The sequence below is a fragment of the Puma concolor genome, chromosome D3 (genome assembly GCF_028749965.1).
Source record: "Puma concolor isolate L17-30 chromosome D3, mPumCon1.1.hap2, whole genome shotgun sequence".
Lineage (NCBI taxonomy): Eukaryota > Metazoa > Chordata > Mammalia > Carnivora > Felidae > Puma > Puma concolor.
The window spans coordinates 46163466-46187473 of NC_141678.1; the positions used below are offsets into that span (position 1 = coordinate 46163466).

Consider the following 24008-nt stretch of genomic DNA (forward strand, 5'->3'; position numbering starts at 1 on the left):
TCTACTGTACCCCCTCCAGGTAAAGAATTTGCACTTCCCCAAGCATGAATGCTCCCCCTCCACCAACTTGGGGGGGCACTCCCTCTCTTCTTCCCTTCCTTATTTTTCTCCACAGAAGCTTATCTCATCTGACATGCTCTATTTCACTTGTCACCTGTCTCTTTCTCTACCATCCACTAGACTGTAAATTCCCACAGGGCAGGAATTGGCACAGAGGCATGCACATAAGATGTGTTCACTAAATTTGAATCACAGAATACTCAGGACAGCTCCAGGACTGTGCCCACACCTGCTTTGTTCTCCTACCCAACTCCTCCTCACCCTTCAAGATTTTGGTCCGATAGCAGAGCAGGGCTATCATACCAGATACATCTGGTATCAGTTCTAAAATCCCCACTTATTCATTAGCTGGGGACCTTTGGGGCCTCATTATTCTTTTCTTTTTAAAATATTTATTTATTTTTGAGAAAAAGAGAGCATAAGTGGGGAGGGGAAGAGAGAGAGGAAGACAGAGAGTCCCAAGCAGGCTCCTCACTGTCAGCACAGAGCCCAACGCGGGGTGTGAACTCACAAACTGTGAGATCATGACCCAAGTCAAAATCAAGAGCTGAACGCTCAACTGACTGAGCCACCCAGGTGCCCTGGGGCCTCATTATTCTTTAGCTCTATAGCGGAGATAATAATAGTCCCTTTCCTCATAACACTGTGAGATTTTAAATAAAATAAGATTTGTAAAACATTGGCACAGAGCCTGGCACATAGATAGCTCCCTATAATTGTTAGCTATTCCTCCTTTCTGGGTCCCTGAGTCTTCTTAGGTGCCTCACAACATCCCGTATCTCCCCAGGACAGAGCTCTGGCCTCCCTGTTGTAATTATCTGCTTATTATCTGTCCCCCTCCCCTTCGCTCTGTCTAGACTCTGCCTGGATGAGGACAATTCTTCTTTGTGTCCCCAGAGCCTGGCTCAATGCCTGACACTTGATGGGGACTTAATAATTGCTGGGGGAGAAAAGAAAGAAAAGAGACCCACTAATGAGATGACAGTACTGGGGGGTAGGGGTGGGTCCTCAGTGCCTAATAAAGAAAAACTCAGGATAACAAAGTGAAAATCACTCTACAGATGAGGCCCTTGGCTGAGGGGGAAAATCAACTTTGCCTCAATGCATGAGGCTAAGGCAACTTGGGCACTGGCTTGTGGGTCCTCCAAGCACCTACAGAGGGCAGACTGCACCCACCACAGCACCCACAGGCCAGAGCCCCGCTGCATTGCCGCAGCCTTGGGGAGAAGGCAATAGCCTGAGGAAAAGATATTAACCTGGCCAAGAGGTACCCGGCCCGGAAGCTTTGAAATGCATTTGTACAGACTAGGGTTCTTCTGATTCTAGAAGGACTAGAAAGTTCTGCTCATACATGCAGGCTTCAGAGAGTAAAAGACACTTGGAAGGCAAAATGAATGCACTTGAACTGACCTGGGAGTCGTTGAAGGGGAGGCATCCTGCAGCAGCCAGGAGGAAGAGGGCACTGTGCAAAGGGAGATAAAACAGGCAGCTTCACTTTTCAACATCAAAGTGTTTCCCAGAGACCGTGGAGATTGAAACACATCGAGTGGAGCACGGATGAGGCCAAGACCCTGCGAGACCAAGCCCCGTTCCCCCGTCCCTCCTCTGAGAACCCCAGTAGGTAGTTGTCAACCATGTGCTCCACTGGTGACCAGACAGTTTCTTCCCCGGTGCTCAGCTGGCCTTTCCCCAGACACAGGCATTTGTAAAACCACAGCTGGCTCACTGGAGAAAAACAGGATGCCGGTGAAATAGATAATAAAAGGAGATTTTTTTCAAACTGCAGATGCCCAAAAATACACTAGTGGAAAACTGGGCAATCAGGCTGTAGTTATAGCACTTGGGCAAAAGAAAGCACATTAAAACCTTGGGTGCAGCACCTTCGCCAAGTGATCAAACTTAACATGTCCAATGAGAGGGCAGATGTACATCATGTGCCTCCTGATATGAAATCCTGAAAGGACCCAACGTCACTCAGACGGCATTCCTGCCAAATATGCATAACCCACCCCGCATGGCCGGCTGGACCGAGGCAGGGGAACCAGTACAGAGGACTCCTCAGAGCTGGGACCTCACAACCCTGGGAAGGTCAGGATGACAGGGAACATCCTGAGTCACAGGAAGGTCCTCCACTCCAGCCCATCCCCATCCTAAAGCCTTGCCAACTCTTAAGAAGGCACACAAATGGCTTCAAGAAGACTCCAAGGCACCAGATTACCAAGGCACTCAGAGGCAAAGGGTGTGGTGAGTGGAGGGAGGCTGTCAGAAGGGTTTCTGGGACCACATAGGATGAGGCAGGTGGAAGGAGAAGAGAACTCTAATGGACTGGGTGTCTACCTATAGTAGAAGACTTTATAGAATATAGGATCCTTCCCCATCCACAGGCAGTGAGTGTTAGACAGCCCTTGGGGCTGAGAGAAGATGGGGGCCAGCCAGGTGTGAGACAGCGCCTGGTTTTCCCACCAAACCGGGCCTTGAGCAATACCTTAATATATCAGGTATTAGTGGGTTTTAATGCCTCTCTTTAACACCTGCTAATCTTTTAAACAAGAGAATGAGTCCTGACAGTGTTGTTGTTATTTTTTTTCCAAGTAGCAGCCTGTAATAAAAGCAAAACAAAAAGTCCTAAATCCGTGTGTCTGTTAGTTTCCTATCTTCAGGAATGAGCTTCGTGGCTATTGTAGAGGAAGCCGGAAGCAGCTAGAGAACAAGGCAGTTAGCACACTGGAGGCACAGGGACCGCCTGAGGGTCCAGCCCGGTTCGTGTTCCAGCCGAGGCGATGAGGCACAGAGGGCTGTGAAGTCTGCCCTGAGTCACTTTGCCGTGGCCCAAGAGGACGACTCAGATCCCTGACCTTGCAGCCAGCACTTTTCCACCACGGGAATCATAAAAACCCATTAAGTTGCAAACAAATATTTTTCAAATTTTAAGTCATTCCCATGTTTTCCATTTTACTTCTCCCATCAGCAGCGCACAACTCTTAGTGAAGGTTTGGGCGACAGCAGCTGAAATCTAGCACACGTTATTTTCCCCTTCGGAACAGAATATTTCAGGGAAAAATACACAAAGAGAGAAAGAGTAAAATTTAGAATAAGACACAAAATAGGGATATATAAGCATATATAATAAATTCTGTCCACTCTCAAATAGGAATCTGCCAACAGTTTATCATCAACAGTTAAAATTAGGTTAAATCTTCTATTTTAGAGGGCTGTGGGTTTTTGGGGTTTTTTAAACTTACCTACAGATCTTTGCAGGAGAAGTTTTCTGTATGAAAATAAAGAGACTTATAGTTACTATTTAAAAATTCTTTTTCCCCTTAAAAGAAAATATTTTATTTTTAATTGTTTTTAAGGTTTATTCATTATTGAAGACAGATAGAGATTGAGCATGAGTGCGGGAGGGGCAGAGAGCAAGGAGACACAGAATCCGAAGCGGGCTCCAGGCCCTGAGCTGTCAGCATAGAGCCCGACATGGGGCTCAAACCCATGAACCACGAGATTATGACCTGAGCCAAAGTTGGACGCTTAACCGACTAAGCCACCCAGGAGCCCCTAAAAGGAAATATTTAGATCCAGAGGCAAATAAGTTTTGAGTAAGCTTATCGGGGCCTTAAGCATTTGCTGCACCTCAGTATTTCTTGGGGCTTTTTCTGCTTGGACCACATGAAGAATGACTCAGAGGTCCAGAGTTGAATCATCTGGGCAAAGCACTCTGGGTGTGCAGTTTTACTACCCTCACCACTGGAATTAAACCCAAAACCCCAAAATGATGCCAGGGCTAAGCCTTCAAATATCTTACACACCAAGAAAAAAGAGAGAAATTGATGTGACCTGTGTAAGAAGAGAAATTAAGCTCTTGTTCAACTTCTGTTCCAATCTATCTCCTTATATTTTCCTTTCATTAATCTGGCTCTGACTCTGGGCAGTGTTATAAATCCTCGGGGATGATGTATAAGTGAAGAAACATGAAAATGGAGAAAGAACAGTTAACTCCCCCCACTGCCCCCAAAAAGAGAGAAAGGGCAGACTGGGGAAATAGGCATTTAAAGCTCTCTGAAATGAGGAAATTCTTTTTTTTTTTTTTTTAATTTTTTTTTTTTCAACGTTTATTTATTTTTGGGACAGAGAGACAGAGCATGAACGGGGGAGGGGCAGAGAGAGAGGGAGACACAGAATCGGAAACAGGCTCCAGGCTCCGAGCCATCAGCCCAGAGCCTGACGCGGGGCTCGAACTCCCGGACCGCGAGATCGTGACCTGGCTGAAGTCGGACGCTTAACCGACTGCGCCACCCAGGCGCCCCTGAAATGAGGAAATTCTAATGCAGACTCTACCTTTAGCCTCTCCCTTTTTTTTTTTTTTTTTAAATTTTTTTTTTTCAACGTTTATTTATTTTTGGGACAGAGAGAGACAGAGCATGAACGGGGGAGGGGCAGAGAGAGAGGGAGACACAGAATCGGAAACAGGCTCCAGGCTCTGAGCCATCAGCCCAGAGCCTGACGCGGGGCTCGAACTCCCGGACCGCGAGATCGTGACCTGGCTGAAGTCGGACGCTTAACTGACTGCGCCACCCAGGCGCCCCTGAAATGAGGAAATTCTAATGCAGACTCTACCTTTAGCCTCTCCCTTTTTTTTTTTTTTTTAAATTTTTTTTTTCAACGTTTATTTATTTTTGGGACAGAGAGAGACAGAGCATGAACGGGGGAGGGGCAGAGAGAGAGGGAGACACAGAATCGGAAACAGGCTCCAGGCTCTGAGCCATCAGCCCAGAGCCTGACGCGGGGCTCGAACTCACGGACCGCGAGATCGTGACCTGGCTGAAGTCGGACGCCTAACCGACTGCGCCACCCAGGCGCCCCTAGCCTCTCCTTTTTATTAGTCATCTAAAGGGAATTAGTCCTTTCCACTCAGGAAAAAAGTTCTAGCAAGGAAAAGCATAGATTTTTCTACATTTGATAGAGGAAATGACAGATTAATTCTGGTCATTTCAAAAGGATTACTTTGCTAGTTGAGGACAAACTGTAGTTTTTATTACTCTAGTTCAGGGAAAGTGAAGTATGAACACATTGTTTAAAAATGAAGCACTCGGGGTGCCTGGGTGGCTCAGTCAGTTAAGCATCCAACTTCGGCTCAGGGCATGATCTCACAATTCATGAGTTTGAGCCCCACATCGGGCTCTCCGCTGTCAGCACAGAGCCCGCTTCAGATTCTCTGACCCCTTCCCCTTTGCCCCTCCCCAACTTGTGTTTTTTTCTCTCTGTGTTTCTCTCTTCCTCTCTCTCAAGAATAAATAAACATTTTTTTAAAAGTCTGTTAAAATTAAAGCACTCAAAAGGTACAAACTTCCAGTTATAAAAGAAATAAGTCTTGGGGATGTAACGTACAACATGGTGACCATAGTTACTAATACCGTATCTTAGATCTGAAAGTTGCTAAGAGAGTAGATCCTGAAAGTACTCATCACAAGAAAAAAAATTTTATAACTACCTATGGTGATGCATGTTAACTAGACTTATTGTGATCATTTTGCAATACATACAAATATCCAGCCGGTATATTGTACACCTGAAACTAATATAATGTTATATGTCAATTACATCTCAATTTTTTTTTTAACGTGAACCACTGACAAGGAAACATGTTTTGCTATGAAGGCTATCTTCAGTTTTCATGCATTACTAAACAATCCAGTTTGTACTGTTTTAATAAATAGATCTTGTTTGTATGCAAAGGAGTGGCTTGCATCTGTGTGCCGAACCTGCCTCAGCTGGCCACGCCAACCTTGACTCTACTGCCACCTGGTGGGGACACTTATCCCTTCAGTAGGGAAATGTGTCATTAAAAGAACCAAATGTAATCAACATCTCAACAGTTTGGCAGGAAAGTAGCAATAAGACAGGGACAAAAAGCACGTCCCAGCTCTTCCATGAATAGTAAACACGTTCACCCAGCAAGTGTCTGTCTAGGGGCTTCTCACACAGGGCAGCAAATCAATACAGTGCTTGAAACAGTTCACCCATTTCTCAGAAGAGAGACTGCTTGTTTTATTTTATTTTAAACATGTCTTGGGGCACCTGGATGGCTCAGGCAGTTAAATGTCTGACTTTGGCTCAGGTCATGATCTCGTGGTTCTGTGAATTAGAGCCCCACATCAGGCTCTGCGCTGACAACGTGGGGCCTGCCTCAGATCTCCTGTCTCCCTCTGTCTCTACCCCATCTCCACTCATGTGTGCTCTCTCTCTCAAAAATAAACATTAAAAAAATTTTTTTTTAATTTTTTTTTTTTCTCAACGTTTTTATTTATTTTTGGGACAGAGAGAGACAGAGCATGAACGGGGGAGGGGCAGAGAGAGAGGGAGACACAGAATCGGAAACAGGCTCCAGGCTCTGAGCCATCAGCCCAGAGCCTGACACGGGGCTCGAACTCACGGACTGCGAGATCGTGACCTGGCTGAAGTCGGACGCTTAACCGACTGCGCCACCCAGGCGCCCTTTAATTTTTTTTTTTTCAACGTTTTATTTATTTTTGGGACAGAGAGAGACAGAGCATGAACGGGGGAGGGGCGGAGAGAGAGGGAGACACAGAATCGGAAACAGGCTCCAGGCTCCGAGCCACCAGCCCAGAGCCCGACGCGGGGCTCGAACTCACGGACCGCGAGATCGTGACCTGGCTGAAGTCGGATGCTTAACCGACTGCGCCACCCAGGCGCCCCAAAAAATTTTTTTAATAAATAAACACCTCTGGCCAGAGGAGTCAGAACCTGAGATATGGATATTAAAATAAGCAATAAATGCATTATTGAGCCCCGTCTCCTAGGGCTCCGAAAACAACTGAGGAGTTGATGTCAGGGTGTTCATCTTCTGAGGCTCCTCAGTCTCAAAGTCACCCGGTGATAAGTCCTCGTGATACCTCAGTGTTCTGAATGGGTCAGTATAACTTCTCAAAAGGCATACCACCAAAAATAACAATAAATAGCTAACATAACCGGGGGTCAGCTAAATTACCATGAGGGCGACCTACTTTGGGCCGGTGTTGTTCTAAGCCCTCTACAGCTATTGACTTATTTCATTTTGGGTTAATTAAGTCTCAGGTTATATGTTACAGATGCGGACACCAAGGCACTGAGAAATTAGCTAACTTGTCCAAGGTCACAGGGTTTGGGTTTGGTGATCTAGCTCCAGAGGCTGACCTTTTGTGATGCTATTCTGCCACAGCCAGGCTGCCAGTCCTGCGGTGGCACCTCACCGGCCCTTTCAAACCACTACCTTCATTTGCTGCTCCCTCTGCCTGACTGGAGTGCCCTTTCTCCCTGCACTTTGAAAATTCCTACCATCTGTGTGACTGGGTTCAAATCTCGCCCCTGACCCTTCCAAACAGACTTACCGGTGGTCACCTCTGGTCCCTCCACACCCGTTTCAGCCCATATGACATTCTATGGGCATCACAGAGTGTGTTTACATGTTGGTTCTTCCATTTAGCTGAGTTCTGTGAGGGTGACCAATGTGTCCGCTATACCTCCATAGCCAAATGTTTGATATAGAGTATATACTTAATTAGTGTTGAATAACCAAAAGAACGAGTAGCAATATTGTAATATTCAACTGTGACAACTATATCTGCAAGGTAGCAAGACTATTTCCACAAACCACACGTTACCTTATAAAAGTCAAGCTGTGTGTGTGTGTTTGCGCATGCATGCACAAAAAAACAGGGATGGTGACAATGAACCACAGCTCCAGATGGAGTATATTCTCATAACCTGGGAACAAGGTCATGAGGAGGTCAACCTTCCTTTCCAGACTTGAGTCTGGTGAAACCTGACACAGAATGGACAAAAGAGGCCTCAGTGTGAGTCATAGGTTAAGTCTAAGAGGTGTCATATACAGCTGTGTTCCTGGTAATATCTGGTCACTTTGTTGAGGCTCCAGGCTAAATGATCAGGAAAGTGAATCATATTGAGAAAATATCACAGCAATACTCATCACAGAGCAGCTTTTAATGCCAACCTACTAGAAATCACCTACAAGTTTACACACAGATACTTGCCAACACATCATGTTCCATGTAAGTAGAATGAGGACACAAACAGAGATTCCCGACAATTGATCAGGAAAATAGGATAGTATATCATTTATGTAAGTATGTCTATATATGTGCCTAGAAAAAAAGTCTGAAAGAATAGAGTAGTATCCTCTATGAGGTAGGATCACAGTTGATTTCTGGGATATTTTTCCTCTGCATGTTCTACAATTCATTATAGTTTATTCCGTTGATAAAGGAAATAAAGGTTTTAAAAATATTTTTTAGGACCTGAGGAAGATGGCGGCGTAGGAGGACGCTGGGCTCACCGCGCGTCCTGCTGATCACTTAGATTCCACCTACACCTGCCTAAATAACCCAGAAAACCACCAGAGGATTAGCAGAACGGAGTCGCCGGAGCCAAGCGCAGACGAGAGGCCCACGGAAGAGGGTAGAAAGGGCGGCGAGGCGGTGCGCGCTCCACGGACTGGCGGGAGGGAGCCGGGGTGGAGGGGCGGCTCGCCGGCCAAGCAGAGCCCCCGAGTCTGGCTTGCAAAAAGCGGAGGGGCCTGACGGACTGTGTTCCGACAGCAAGCGCGACTTAGCGTCTGGGAGGTCATAAGTTAACAGCTCTGCTCAGAAAGCGGGAAGGCTGGAGGACAAAGGGAAGGAGAGCTGCTGAGCCCCCGGACGACAGAGCTCAGTTTGGTGGGGAACAAAGGCGCTCGCCAGCGCCATCTCCCCCGCCCATCCCCCAGCCCAAATCCCAAAGAGAACCAGTTCCTGCCAGGGAACTTGCTCGCTCCGCGCGCAAACACCCAACTCTGCGCTTCTGCGGAGCCAAACCTCCGGCAGCGGATCTGACTCCCTCCTGCTGCCACAGGGCCCCTCCTGAAGAGGATCACCTAAGGAGAAGCAAGCTAAGCCTGCCCCTCCTGCCCCTGTGCACCTTGCCTACCCACCCCAGCTAAGACGCCAGATCCCCAGCATCACAAGCCTGGCAGTGTGCAAGTAGCCCAGACAGGCCACCCCACCCCACAGTGAGTCCCGCCCATAGGAGAGGGGAAGAGAAGGCACGCACCAGTCTGACTGTGGCCCCAGCGGTGGGCTGGGGGCAGACATCAGGGCTGACTGCGGCTCCGCCCACCAACTCCAGTTATACACCACAGCACAGGGGAAGTGCCCTGCAGGTCCTCACCACGCCAGGGACTATCCAAAATGACCAAGCGGAAGAATTCCCCTCAGAAGAATCTCCAGGAAATAACAACAGCTAATGAGCTGATCAAAAAGGATTTAAATAATATAACAGAAAGTGAATTTAGAATAATAGTCATAAAATTAATCGCTGGGCTTGAAAACAGTATAGCGGACAGCAGAGAATCTCTTGCTACAGAGATCAAGGGACTAAGGAACAGTCACGAGGAGCTGAAAAACGCTTTAAACGAAATGCATAACAAAATGGAAACCACCACGGCTCGGATTGAAGAGGCAGAGGAGAGAATAGGTGAACTAGAAGATAAAGTTATGGAAAAAGAGGAAGCTGAGAAAAAGAGGGATAAAAAAATCCAGGAATATGAGGGGAAAATTAGAGAACTAAGTGATACACTAAAAAGAAATAATATACGCATCATTGGTATCCCAGAGGAGGAAGAGAGAGGGAAAGGTGCTGAAGGGGTACTTGAAGAAATAATAGCTGAGAACTTCCCTGAACTGGGGAAGGAAAAAGGCATTGAAATCCAAGAGGCACAGAGAACTCCCTTCAGACGTAACTTGAATCGATCTTCTGCACGACATATCATAGTGAAACTGGCAAAATACAAGGATAAAGAGAAAATTCTGAAAGCAGCAAGGGGTAAACGTGCCCTCACATATAAAGGGAGACCTATAAGACTCGTGACTGATCTCTCTTTTGAAACTTGGCAGGCCAGAAAGAATTGGCACGAGATTTTCAGTGTGCTAGACAGAAAAAATATGCAGCCGAGAATCCTTTATCCAGCAAGTCTGTCATTTAGAATAGAAGGAGAGATAAAGGTCTTCCCAAACAAACAAAAACTGAAGGAATTTGTCACCACTAAACCAGCCCTACAAGAGATCCTAAGGGGGACCCTGTGAGACAAAGTACCAGAGACATCACTACAAGCATAAAACATACAGACATCACAATGACTCTAAACCCATACCTTTCTATAATAACACTGAATGTAAATGGATTAAATGCGCCAACCAAAAGACATAGGGTATCAGAATGGATAAAAAAACAAGACCCATCTATTTGCTGTCTACAAGAGACTCATTTTAGACCTGAGGACACCTTTAGATTGAGAGTGAGGGGATGGAGATCTATTTATCATGCTACTGGAAGCCAAAAGAAAGCTGGAGTAGCCATCCTTATATCAGACAAACTAGACTTTAAATTAAAGGCTGTAACAAGAGATGAAGAAGGACATTATATAATAGTGACAGGGTCTATCCATCAGGAAGAGCTAACAATTATAAATGTCTATGCGCCGAATACCGGAGCGCCCAAATATATAAAACAATTACTCATAAACATAAGCAACCTTATTGAGAAGAATGTGGTAATTGCAGGGGACTTTAACACCCCACTTACAGAAATGGATAGATCAACTAGACACACGGTCAATAAAGAAACAAGGGCCCTGAATGAGACATTGGATCAGATGGACTTGACAGATATATTTAGAACTCTGCATCCCAAAGCAACAGAATATACTTTCTTCTCGAGTGCACATGGAACATTCTCCAAGATAGATCATATACTGGGTCACAAAACAGCCCTTCATAAGTTTACAAGAATTGAAATCATACCATGCATACTTTCAGACCACAATGCTATGAAGCTTGAAATCAACCACAGAAAAAAGTCTGGAAAACCTCCAAAAGCATGGAGGTTAAAGAACACCCTACTAACGAATGAGTGGGTCAACCAGGCAATTAGAGAAGAAATTTAAAAATATATGGAAACAAACGAAAATGAAAATACAACAATCCAAACGCTTTGGGACGCAGCGAAGGCAGTCCTGAGAGGAAAATACATTGCAATCCAGGCCTATCTCAAGAAACAAGAAAAATCCCAAATACAAAATCTAACAGCACACCTAAAGGAAATAGAAGCAGAACAGCAAAGGCAGCCTAAACCCAGCAGAAGAAGAGAAATAATAAAGATCAGAGCAGAAATAAACAATATAGAATCTAAAAAAACTGTAGAGCAGATCAACGAAACCAAGAGTTGGTTTTTTGAAAAAATAAACAAAATTGACAAACCTCTAGCCAGGCTTCTCAAAAAGAAAAGGGAGATGACCCAAATAGATAAAATCATGAATGAAAATGGAATGATTACAACCAATCCCTCAGAGATACAAACAATTATCAGGGAATACTATGAAAAATTATATGCCAACAAATTGGACAACCTGGAAGAAATGGACAAATTCCTGAACACCCACACTCTTCCAAAACTCAATCAGGAGGAAATAGAAAGCTTGAACAGACCCATCACCAGCGAAGAAATTGAATCGGTTATCAAAAATCTCCCAACAAATAAGAGTCCAGGACCAGATGGCTTCCCAGGGGAGTTCTACCAGACGTTTAAAGCAGAGATAATACCTATCCTTCTCAAGCTATTCCAAGAAATAGAAAGGGAAGGAAAACTTCCAGACTCATTCTATGAAGCCAGTATTACTTTGATTCCTAAACCAGACAGAGACCCAGTAAAAAAAGAGAACTACAGGCCAATATCCCTGATGAATATGGATGCAAAAATTCTCAATAAGATACTAGCAAATCGAATTCAACGGCATATAAAAAGAATTATTCACCATGATCAAGTGGGATTCATTCCTGGGATGCAGGGCTGGTTCAACATTCGCAAATCAATCAACGTGATACATCACATTAACAAAAAAAAAGAGAAAAACCATATGATCCTGTCAATCGATGCAGAAAAGGCCTTCGACAAAATCCAGCACCCTTTCTTAATAAAAACTCTTGAGAAAGTCGGGATAGAAGGAACATACTTAAAGATCATAAAAGCCATTTATGAAAAGCCCACAGCTAACATCATCCTCAACGGGGAAAAACTGAGAGCTTTTTCCCTGAGATCAGGAACACGACAGGGATGCCCACTGTCACCGCTGTTGTTTAACATAGTGCTGGAAGTTCTAGCATCAGCAATCAGACAACAAAAGGAAATCAAAGGCATCAAAATTGGCAAAGATGAAGTCAAGCTTTCGCTCTTTGCAGATGACATGATATTATACATGGAAAATCCGATAGACTCCACCAAAAGTCTGCTAGAACTGATACATGAATTCAGCAAAGTTGCAGGATACAAAATCAATGTACAGAAATCAGTTGCATTCTTATACACTAACAATGAAGCAACAGAAAGACAAATAAAGAAACTGATCCCATTCACAATTGCACCAAGAAGCATAAAATACCTAGGAATAAATCTAACCAAAGATGTAAAGGATCTGTATGCTGAAAACTATAGAAAGCTTATGAAGGTAATTGAAGAAGATTTAAAGAAATGGAAAGACATTCCCTGCTCATGGATTGGAAGAATAAATATTATCAAAATGTCAATACTACCCAAAGCTATCTACACATTCAATGCAATCCCAATCAAAATTGCACCAGCATTCTTCTCGAAACTAGAACAAGCAATCCTAAAATTCATATGGAACCACAAAAGGCCCCGAATAGCCAAAGTAATTTTGAAGAAGAAGACCAAAGCAGGAGGCATCACAATCCCAGACTTTAGCCTCTACTACAAAGCTGTCATCATCAAGACAGCATGGTATTGGCAGAAAAACAGACACATAGACCAATGGAATAGAATAGAAACGCCAGAACTAGACCCACAAACGTATGGCCAACTAATCTTTGACAAAGCAGGAAAGAACATCCAATGGAAAAAAGACAGTCTCTTTAACAAATGGTGCTGGGAGAACTGGACAGCAACATGCAGAAGGTTGAAACTAGACCACTTTCTCACACCATTCACAAACATAAACTCAAAATGGATAAAGGACCTGAATGTGAGACAGGAAACCATCAAAACCCTAGAGGAGAAAGCAGGAAAAGACCTCTCTGACCTCAGCCGTAGCAATCTCTTACTCGACACATCCCCAAAGGCAAGGGAATTAAAAGCAAAAGTGAATTACTGGGACCTTATGAAGATAAAAAGCTTCTGCACAGCAAAGGAAACAACCAACAAAACTAAAAGGCAACCAACGGAATGGGAAAAGATATTTGCAAATGACATATCGGACAAAGGGCTAGTATCCAAAATCTATAAAGAGCTCACCAAACTCCACACCCGAAAAGCAAATAACCCAGTGAAGAAATGGGCAGAAAACATGAATAGACACTTCTCTAAAGAAGACATCCGGATGGCCAACAGGCACATGAAAAGATGTTCAGCGTCGCTCCTTATCAGGGAAATACAAATCAAAACCACACTCAGGTATCACCTCACGCCAGTCAGAGTGGCCAAAATGAACAAATCAGGAGACTATAGATGCTGGAGAGGATGTGGAGAAACGGGAACCCTCTTGCACTGTTGGTGGGAATGCAAATTGGTGCAGCCGCTCTGGAAAGCAGTGTGGAGGTTCCTCAGAAAATTAAAAATAGACCTACCCTATGACCCAGCAATAGCACTGCTAGGAATTTATCTAAGGGACACAGGAGTACTGATGCATAGGGGCACTTGTACCCCAATGTTCATAGCAGCACTCTCAACAATAGCCAAATTATGGAAAGAGCCTAAATGTCCATCAACTGATGAATGGATAAAGAAATTGTGGTTTATATACACAATGGAGTACTACGTGGCAATGAGAAAAAATGAAATATGGCCTTTTGTAGCAACGTGGATGGAACTGGAGAGTGTGATGCTAAGTGAAATAAGCCATACAGAGAAAGACAGATACTATATGGTTTCACTCTTATGTGGATCCTGAGAAACTTAAGAGAAACCCATGGGGGAGGGGAACAAAAAAAAAAAAAAGAGGTTAGAGTGGGAGAGAGCCAAAGCATAAGAGACTGTTGAGAACTGAGAACAAACTAAGGGTTGATGGGGGGTGGGAGGGAGGAGAGGGTGGGTGATGGGTACTGAGGAGGGCACCTTTTGGGATGAGCACTGGGTGTTGTATGGAAACCAATTTGACAATAAATTTCATATATAAAAAAAATATATATATATTTTTTAATGTTTATTTATTTTGAGAGAGAGAATGTGTGTGTGCAAGCAGAGAAGGGGCAGAGAGAGAGGAAGAGAGAGAATCCCAAGTAGGCTACGTGCTGTCAGCACAGAGATCGACATGGGGCTCAATCTCACAAACCACGAGATCATGACCTGAGCCCAAATCAAGAGTTGTACACTTAACCAAATGAGCCACCCAGGAGCCCCAAAATAAAGGTTTTTTTAAAAAATAACTAAATATGTATGTAATCCATGCAATTGTTTCCTAATTTGCCCTGACAAGAAATGATGTTGTTTATAAAGAAAACAATCAAGGGGCGCCTGGGTGGCTCAGTTGGTTGAGTGTCCGACTTCAGCTCAGGTCACGATCTCACGGTTCATGAGTTCGAGCCCCGCATCAGGCTCTGGGCTGATGGCTCAGAGCCTGGAGCCTGCTTCCGATTCTGTGTCTCCCTCTCTCTCTGCCCCTCCCCCGTTCGTGCTCTGTCTCTCTCTGTCTCAAAAATAAATAAACATTAAAAAAAAAATTAAAAAAAAAAAAAAAAAGAAAATCAATAAACCTAAAAGACAAGCTACTGAATGGAGGAAGATATTTGCAAATGACATATGTGATACAGGAGTAGTATCTAAAATATATAAAGAACTTATATAACTCAACACCTAAGAAACAAACAATCCAATTAAAAATGGGCAGAAGACATGAACAGACATTTCTCCAAAGAAGACATCCAGATGGCCAACAGACACATGAAAAGATGCTCAACATCGCTCATCATCAGGGAAATGCAAATCAAAACTACAATGAGATATCAGCTCACACTAGTCAGAATGGCTAAAATCAACAACACAAGAAACAACAAGTGTTGACGAGGATGTGGAGAAAAAGAAGCCCTCATGCACTGCCGGTGGGAATGCAAACTGGTGCAGCCACTGTGGAAAACAATACGGAGGTTCCTCAAAAAGTTAAAGATAGAATTATTCTATGATCCAGTAATTTCACCAGTGGGTATTTACCCAAAGAATACAAAAACACTAACTTGAAAAGATATATGCACCCCTATGTTTATTGCAGCACTATTTACAATAGCCAAATTATAGAAGCAACCTAAGTGTCCCAACAGATGAATGTATAAAGAAGATGTGGCATATTGAGGCACCTGGGTGGCTCAGTTGGTTAAACATCCAACTCTTGGTTTCGGCTCAGGTCATGATCTCACAGTTTGTGGGTTCAAACCCCAAGTTGGGTTCTGCGCTGACAGTGCAGAGCCTATTTGGGATTCTCTCTCTCCCTCTCTCTCTACTCCTACCCAATTCATGTTCTCTCTGTCTCAAAATAAATAAACTTAAAAAAATTTATTAATGTTTATTTATTTTGAGAGAGAGAGAGAGAATGAGCAGGGTAAGGGCAGAAAGCCAGGGAGACACAGAATCCAAAGCAGGCTCCAGGCTCTGGGCTGTCAGCACAGAGCCCGATGCAGGGCTCAAACTCACAAGGATGAGACCATGACCTGAGCCAAAGTTGGATTCTCAACCGACTAAGCCACCCAGGTGCCCCTGAAAATAAATAAACTTTAAAAAAGAATTAAAGAAGATGTGGCATATACATATACAATGAAATATTATTCAGCCATAAAAAAGAATGCAATCTGTCCATTTGCAACAACATGGATGGACCTAGAGGGTATAATCTAAGTGCAGTCAGTCAGTCAGAGAAAGACAAACACCATATGATTTCACTCATATGTGGAAGTTAAGAAATAAAACAAACAAACATTAAAAAAAAAAAAAAAGAGGTAAAGCAAAAAACAGACTCTTAACTATAGAGAACAAACAGATGGTTACCAGAGGGGATGTGGGTGGAGGAATGGGTGAAATGGATGAGGGGGATTAAGAGTACACTTGTGATGAGCACCGGGTGATGTATGTATGGAATTGTTGAATCACTGTATTGTACACCTGAAACTAATGTAACACTGTATGTTAACTATACTGGAATTAAATTTTTTTAAAAAAGAAACAATGCTGTTTAGTGTTAGTGATGAAATGGAGATGAAGATTCAAAATATTTTGGCGTTTATCCAGTTTCTTCCTCTCAGCTTGGAAGTCTGGCCCCTGGTTTTTGCCTGATGGAGATACCCCTGAGGACTCTCTAACCCTGTTTCTTACGCGCAGCCTTGACTATGTGATCAGACTTGTCCACCAGGAAGAAATACCTTGTAGAAATGCCTGGATCTCTTCCCTAGACCAGATGAATCTTCATTTTCAATTCACAACAAAGGTGTCCACTTTGAAGATAAGAAGCATGAGTCAGTCTCCCAGAACCTGAGCAACTCTTGGTGAGTTTCTCGACCTCAGTGACTGGCTAGTGAATATTCAGCTTGGCAATTCTGGGGCTGGACTTCGGGGCTTTGCAGAGAACACGTGGTCCCTGCCAAGAGGGGCTCTGAGAAAGCAGGCAGAGACCCAGGGAAACTCCTACTGCGTTTCATTGAACCTCAGATGCCACTGATTGTAAAATTCCCCATTCTTTTATACACTATCAAGAAAGAAAGCATTTGACCATGGCAGGCCATTGATAGTAAAAGCGTCCCAACTATAGGTAGTGAATACTTTTTTAAAAGTTTATTTATTTTGAGAGAGAAGGTGCAAGCAGGGGATGGGGCGGGGGGGGGGGGGAGGGAGAGAGAGAGAGAGAGAGAGAGAGAGAGAGAGAGAGAGAGAGAGAGAGAGAGAATCCCAAGCAGGCTCCACAATGTCAGCACAGAACCCGATGCCAGGCTCAAACTCATGAACCGTGAGATCATGACCTGAGCTGACATCAAGAGTCGGACACTTAACTGACTGAGCCACCCAGGTGCTCCAGTAGTATTTTTTTAACGTGAAAAAAAAGCAGCATGTAATCGATGAAATATGGAAATTGCCAGATGGTGTGAGAGGTATAAAGTCAGAGAGAGGTGCTCACGCTCCTTGAGGTGTCAGGGAAGGCTCCAACTGCATGCAGACCAGCCTAAGATACTGAGAGCCTCCCTCGTGAGACCTCGAGAGTCACCACAGGGTCCCCTCTCACCTCCTGCAGTCCTTTCTCCTCCATAGACAGCTGGATGAGCTTTCAACGCTGTAAATCTGATCGGTCCCTCGGGCCTTTCACACCCAACCCTCGCCGTTCACTGAGCTCAGCATAAACCCCACATTCCTAGCCCAGCCTCAAAGTCTTGTCCTGTCTCCAGTCTCATCCTAAGCCACCCTCTCTTTCTTGTCAAGCTCCAGCCTCACTGGCCAAATCCCTTCCTACATCTGGCCTTTTGCATCAGATGGCTCCTCTTCCTGGGAGCCCTCCCCTTGCCCCACCTGTTGAACTCCTGTTCAGCCTTTGTCTGTGTTTAAATGTCACTTCCCTAGAGTGGCCTCTCGGGCCATACAATCCAGCAGGTGGGTGTAATGATTTGTCTAGCGTCTTCCCTTCTCGGTTGATGCTCCGTACGAGGAGCCCAGAATGGTAGGGCCATGCCTCTTCCTCACTACTATAGACTCAGAGCCTGGCACAGTAGGCACGTATTTAGAATAAATGAGATGGTGTTGAAGAGGTTCTCTGACAGATCACCAGAAAGAAAACATCACGACATGGTCTAGGAAACATGAGAAGTTTGGTTGTGGCTGGATTTTCTAAAACCCTAGAGGTAGATGGTATCCTGGTGGTGACAAGCTTTACATGCCTCTGTGTAGGTCATGCGTAGTCCCCAAGTACATGGGGACGTGATCGGATCTGTATCAGAAGGTCACTTGCGTGCAGTGTGGAGGAAGGTGAGGGGGAGAGGCAGGGGGAGAGGCAGAGGCAGAGGCAGGGAAGGCAGCCAGGCACTACTGCACACCTGGCAGGCGATGGCAGGTGATGGCAGGCGACAGCACACACACAACGCAAAGACGGTCCAAGCCAGGTCTGCTCACCCCAGGCCCTACTTGGCTGCCCAAGGGCTTGGGAGAGCAAGATGTCATTTGGCCCCTTGCCAGATAGCCCTGAAAAACAGATGAGCATCTGACCAAGGTGACAGCAGCAGTGGGAATGGAGAGGAGGGGACAGATTCAGAAACAGGGTGTGGTGGAGGCGTGGGGGGAAGACGACCAAACCAGGACTCTAAGAACCCCTATATTTCTGACTTGGGTGGTGATGATCAGGATCATGGGATCGCCAAGTAGGAAGCAGGTTAGGAAAACAGCAGTTCCGGTTTGGTCCCTTTGCATTTCAGATGCCCAGGAAACAGCTGGGCAGACAGCTAGAGGCAGCAGGCCGTGGGGATCTGAGCTCAAGAGAGAGGCCTGGGCTGGAGATGGGACACAGGAGTCACAGTGAACGGAGCGGGGGCGCTGCCATGGGTGTGGGTGAGACTATCCAGAAAGAGTGTGCATGGGAACAAAGGGCTCCTGACACAGAGCCCTGGGAGACCCTGAAGGGCAGACGAAAGAAAGGGAGAAGGAAGAGCCAGAGACCGGGGAAGAGAACCAGCAGGTCAAGGGGGCCAAGAGACTCAAGGAAAGGCAGCAGTGAACCTGATGAATGGTGTACAAGGCCAACGTAAGTCGCATAAACGCAGCCATCGGTGACTTCAGCCTGAGCAACTCCAGGGGAATGGTGGGGGCAGAAGCAGGAGCAGGTTGGGGGTGAGAGGGGCACGAGGCCATGAACAGCTCTGAACCTGACCCTCCCTCCCTCACACACTGTGCTGGGGGAGGGCAAGGACGCGGTGGGGCGGAGGCAGAGGGGTGCACAGGCAAGAGAGCACACCGGCGTTGGCATCCAATGTTGGTTTTAGAAACACTGCCTTTCAGAGCTGGGTTAGTGTTGGTGGTGCTCCCAGGGCCCACTCCATCCTTGGTGGACTGAGAGCACTGAGTGTGTCCACTGGCTGAGGAAAGTCAGCCAGCAGAGATAGAGAGAGGTCAGTTATCCAGGATAAGGAGGTAGTCCATGGAGCTGCCCACAAGCAGCAGATGGGAATGACAGGGTGCACAGGTGTATGGAGTGGCCTTGGCCACGGGAAGGATGCCTCTCTCTCCCACACACCTGTAAGAAGTGAGCTGCCTGAATGGCCAACTAGCCTCTCTGGTTGGAAAGTTCCACATTTTTATATGAAACCATCTCAAATGGGCAGATGTTAGAAAAAAGAGCTCCCAAAAGAGGACCAAATTAAAACTGCCACTAATAACGTTAATAAATACCTACTAGGTGCCAGAAACTTTCAGAAGTACTTAACACATGTGCCTCGCTGCGTCCTCCCAACAACTGTATGAGCCAGGGGTCGTTAGTGTCCCCTTTTCCCCAGTGGAGGCACAGAAAGCAAAGACACTTGCTCGAGCTGGTGTGAGGCAGAGCTGGGCTTGGGAAGAACGGGGATTTCCCCCGGGGGGGGGGGGGGGGGTAATGCTCCCAACACCCTATGTGAATCTCTGCGATATGTTTCCCTATGGCCCCTGGGGTTCATTGTGGGTGGGAATAAGGACCCCCGCCCCCATTCCTCGGCCCATAGTAAATTCCTCCTCATATCCCAAGGTGCTTGCTCTGCCTAGACCTGCAGCTGAGTGCCATTCAGATCAAGCATTCCCACACATGCACAGTGAACTGAAGAGATGTCAAATACACGATGCTTGAAATTAGTGATGACTGCCAGGCAGTCTTGACCACTGACAGGAAACAGATGGCAGGAAAAGGTAGACACTAATTTGGGCCATTAAAAAAAAAAAGTTCATCTCTGAAATTTAAAGCAAGGGAAGCGAGACTAGCATTTTGCATTATCATTTACCTCTTTCCGAAAACACTTCTGGTGCCCACAGATGATAACTTCAGCTACATTATGCAAAGTAAGAAACACAGGAATGGCCTGAAAGAAAACAGAATAATGTAATAAGCATGAAAATGTTTTCTTTGATCCCTTAATTACATAATACTTGGTTTCTGCTTAAAAATAAAGATCCGTGGGAACTTTTGGCATTCACATATATGATCCTCTCCAGCAAAAACTCTTCTGGGTGGATTAGTGCTTTCTGTTAGAGTATTATTCTTGGCAAGGTGGATGTAGAGGCTCAACACATATTTATTAAGCACCTACTGTGTGTCACAGGAAAAACATCCCACGTACAAGGTGGATACGTGATAGGGAGACTGTCCCTATCGAGGTAAGAGCTCTGATGGAATACACAAAAAGGCGCACTTACTCAGCAGAGTGTCAGAACCCTGCCAAGAGCCAAGTGGCCGCTGAAGAGTTTCAAGGGAATGACATGATTTGATCTGTGTGTTTAAAGGAACTTGGGGTCCCAGTAGAGGACAGAAGGCAGAGATGGTTGCAAAAGTCTTGGGGTGTGGCAGACTGAAAAATGGCCCCCCAAAAGACAGTCACACCCTAATCCCTGGGACCTGTGAATGTCACCTAACATGGCAAAAAGGGATCTTCGCAATTGTGATTAAATTAAGAATCTTGAGATGGGGAGTTTGCCCCAAATTATCTGGGTAGGCCCCAAATGCAAACACATATATTTGTAAGAGAAAGAGATTTGACACACACGGAGGAGGAGGCCGTGTGACCACAGAGGCAGAGACTGGAGTGATGGGACACAAGCTAAGAAATGCCAGCAGCCAACAGAAGCTGGAGGAGGTGAGAAGTGGATCATCCCGTAGAGCCTCTGGAGGGCAGTGGGGCCCTGCTGACACACCAGGATTTCGGCACAATAACGCTGATATTCTCTACAGCTGGAGAGAACAAGTTTCTGCTGTTTTAAGCCACCTGATATGTGGTAGTTTGTTACAGGAGTCATGGGAAATTAATACAAAGAATGGCAAGATGGCGGCCTGAACTTAGCAGTGGCAGTGAAAAAGGAGAAAAGTGTTCACATTAAGGAGATATTTAGGAGACTGAACTGAGGTAAATATTTGAATGACTGGGATCAAATTTGCACCCAAAAAAAAGTGAGGGAAAGGAGAAGAGATAAAAAAAAAAAAACAAAAAAAAACTTAACACTCCATGGGCACCTGGGTGGCTCAGTCAGTTGAGTGCCCAACTCTTGATTTTCAGCTCAGGTCATGATCTCATGGTTTGTGAGATGGAGCCTGTGTCAGGTTCGGTGCTGACAGCACTGAGCCTGCTTAGGATTCTCTCTCTCCCTCTATGTCTCTGCCCGCTCCCTTGCTCGCGCATGCACTCAGTCTCTTTCTCTTCTCAAAATAAATAAATAAACTTAAAAAAAAAAAAACCTTAACACTCCAGAGGGTTATTAAGGTAAACAGAGCACCCACTGCACATTTACTATTGCTGGGCTGTTTGCTAAGAATGTCAGTCTCTCCGAATCTGATGGGTAATCTTGACATGGTGAGTGGGAAGGATTAAAGGGTGTGGGATTTTGTTATTGTCTCTGTTGTTGATGACAACAATACATTGTTGATGTATTGATGTCAATATTTCTTGGAAAGTGAAAAAGATCAAGCATATACATGGGTTTTGGCATCAGAAGGGGCTAGTGGAGCAAGGCACTTATCCAAACCTTAGTTTGCTTCTCTGTATGGGGATAGCAATTTCTACGACCTGGAGCACTTGGGAGGAATGACAGAAACAAGTAGGTAAAGGATAGAGGAGTGGTTCGGGAGCACTACACAAAAAGTGGTCAGTATTAACAGACAGCCCACTCTCAGCAGCCTAGACAGAGGACCCTGAGCTGGGAAACTGTTCCAGCTTAGAGGACCCACTTAAGATCACGTCACTCGCCTACTTCCAGATGGATCTGTTCTTTATCTTTTTGGAGGATATATTTTTACCTTGTTTTTAAAACTTTGTAGCTCTTCCCTATTTTAGTACTTTGTTCTAACTTGCACTGTTTTTTATTCTTTTGGAGTTCTTGCCTTACATTTTCCTGCCTTTTTAACATTTTCTACTCTTGATTTATCTTTCATTAAAAGTGCAACTCAAATTGTTTTTTCCTTTTAAAATCCTACTTTATAAAAATAAATAAATGGATAATAAAATATCATACTTTATTTTAACAAATAATCCAATTATAAAACGGGCAGGAGACATGAACAGGCATTTCTCCAAAGAATACATCCAGATGGCCATCAGACACATGACAAGATGCTCAACATCACTTATCATCAGGGAAATACAAACCAAAACTACAATGGAATATCATCTCATACCTGTCAGAATGGTTAAACTCAACAACACAAGAAACAACAAATGTTGGCGAGGATGTGGAAAAAAAGGAAACCTTGTGCATTGTTGGTGGGAATGCAAATTGGTGCAGCCACTATGGAAAACAGTACGGAAGTTCCTCAAAAAGTTAAAAATAGAACTACCTATGATCCAGCAATCACACTACTGGCTATTTACCCAAAGAACATTAAAACACTAATTTGAAAGAATATATGCACCCCTATGATTATTGTAGCATTATTTGCCATGGCCAAATTATGAAAGCAGCCCGAGTATCCACTGATAGATGAATGGATAAAGAAGATGTGGTGGGGGTGCCTGGGTGGCTCAGTCAGTTAAGCATCCGACTTCAGCTCAGGTCATGATCTCATAGTTCGTGAGTTCAAGCCTTGCATCAAGCTCTGTGCTGACAGCTTGGAGCCTGGGGCCTACTTTGGATTCTGTGTCTCCCTCTCTCTCTGACCCTCCCCCCTTCATGCTCTGTCTCTCTCTGTCTCAAAAATAAACATTAAAAAAATTTTAATTTTAAAAAGAAGATGTGGTATATATATACATATATATGTATACATATATGTAATAAGTGATGGAACATTACTCAGCCATAAAGAAGAATGAGATCTTCCCATTTGCAATGACATGAATGGACCTAGAGATTATTATGCTAAGTCAGTCACAGAAAGACAAATACCATATGATTTCACTCACATGTGGAATTTAAGAAACAAAACAAACAGGGGGGCACCTGGGTGGCACAGTTGGTTAAGGGTCCAACTCTTGATTTCAGCTCAGGGTCATGATTTCACGGTAAATGAAATAGAGCCCTACATCAGGGAGGAGCCTGCTCGGGATTCTCTCTCTCTGCCCCTCCCCTGCTCACTCACTCTCTCTCATTCAAAATAAATAAATCTTCAAAAAAAGAAAAAAACAGAAACAAAACAAAAGGGGAAAAAGAGAGAGAGAGAGATAAACCAAAAAGTAACCTCTTAATTACAGAGAACACACTGATGGTTACCAAGGGAGTGGGTGGGGGGTTGGATGAAATAGGTGACAGGGGTTAAAGAGGGCACTTGTCATGATGAGCACCAGGTGATGTACGGAAGTGTTGAATCACTATATTGTACATCTGAAACTAATACAACACTGTATGTTAACCACACTGGAGTTAAAACTTTTAAAAAGGGTTTAAAAAATCATACGTGATATTTATTATTTTCTAGTTTTTCATTTATCTTTTGTGCTTCTTTTTACTCCTCTTAAATTTTTATATTTTGAATTAATATTTATTGTTTTAAGATCATTAGAGATTTTTTTTTAACTGGCTTTATCTATTAGGCCATGTTTGGCAAACTTAGGGCCTGGCCTAGTTCTCAGCTTGAGAAGATAGCAAAGAAAATCTTGGGTGGGTTACATGAAAATATGAAAGGGCAGCCTGGATACTATTTATTTAAAATTAAGACCTTTTGGGGCATCTGGGTTACTCAGTTGATGAAGCATCCAACTTCGGCT

General features: G+C 44.5%; 1 protein-coding gene across 4 annotated transcripts in view; it reads right to left on the reverse strand.

Annotated features, from left to right (window-relative positions):
* SLC35D4 (solute carrier family 35 member D4) overlaps window positions 1-24008 on the reverse strand; it is a 144348-nt gene that overhangs the window by 83059 nt on the left and 37281 nt on the right. For all 4 annotated transcript variants that reach the window (XM_086682616.1, XM_086682614.1, XM_025931357.2 and 1 more), the window contains exons 5-7: window positions 20106-20183; window positions 3303-3328; window positions 1471-1522 (exon numbers count right to left, since the gene is read on the reverse strand). In XM_086682616.1, the coding sequence (XP_086538742.1) occupies window positions 1471-1522; window positions 3303-3328; window positions 20106-20183 (156 nt within the window). The remainder of the gene's footprint in view (window positions 1-1470; window positions 1523-3302; window positions 3329-20105; window positions 20184-24008) is intronic.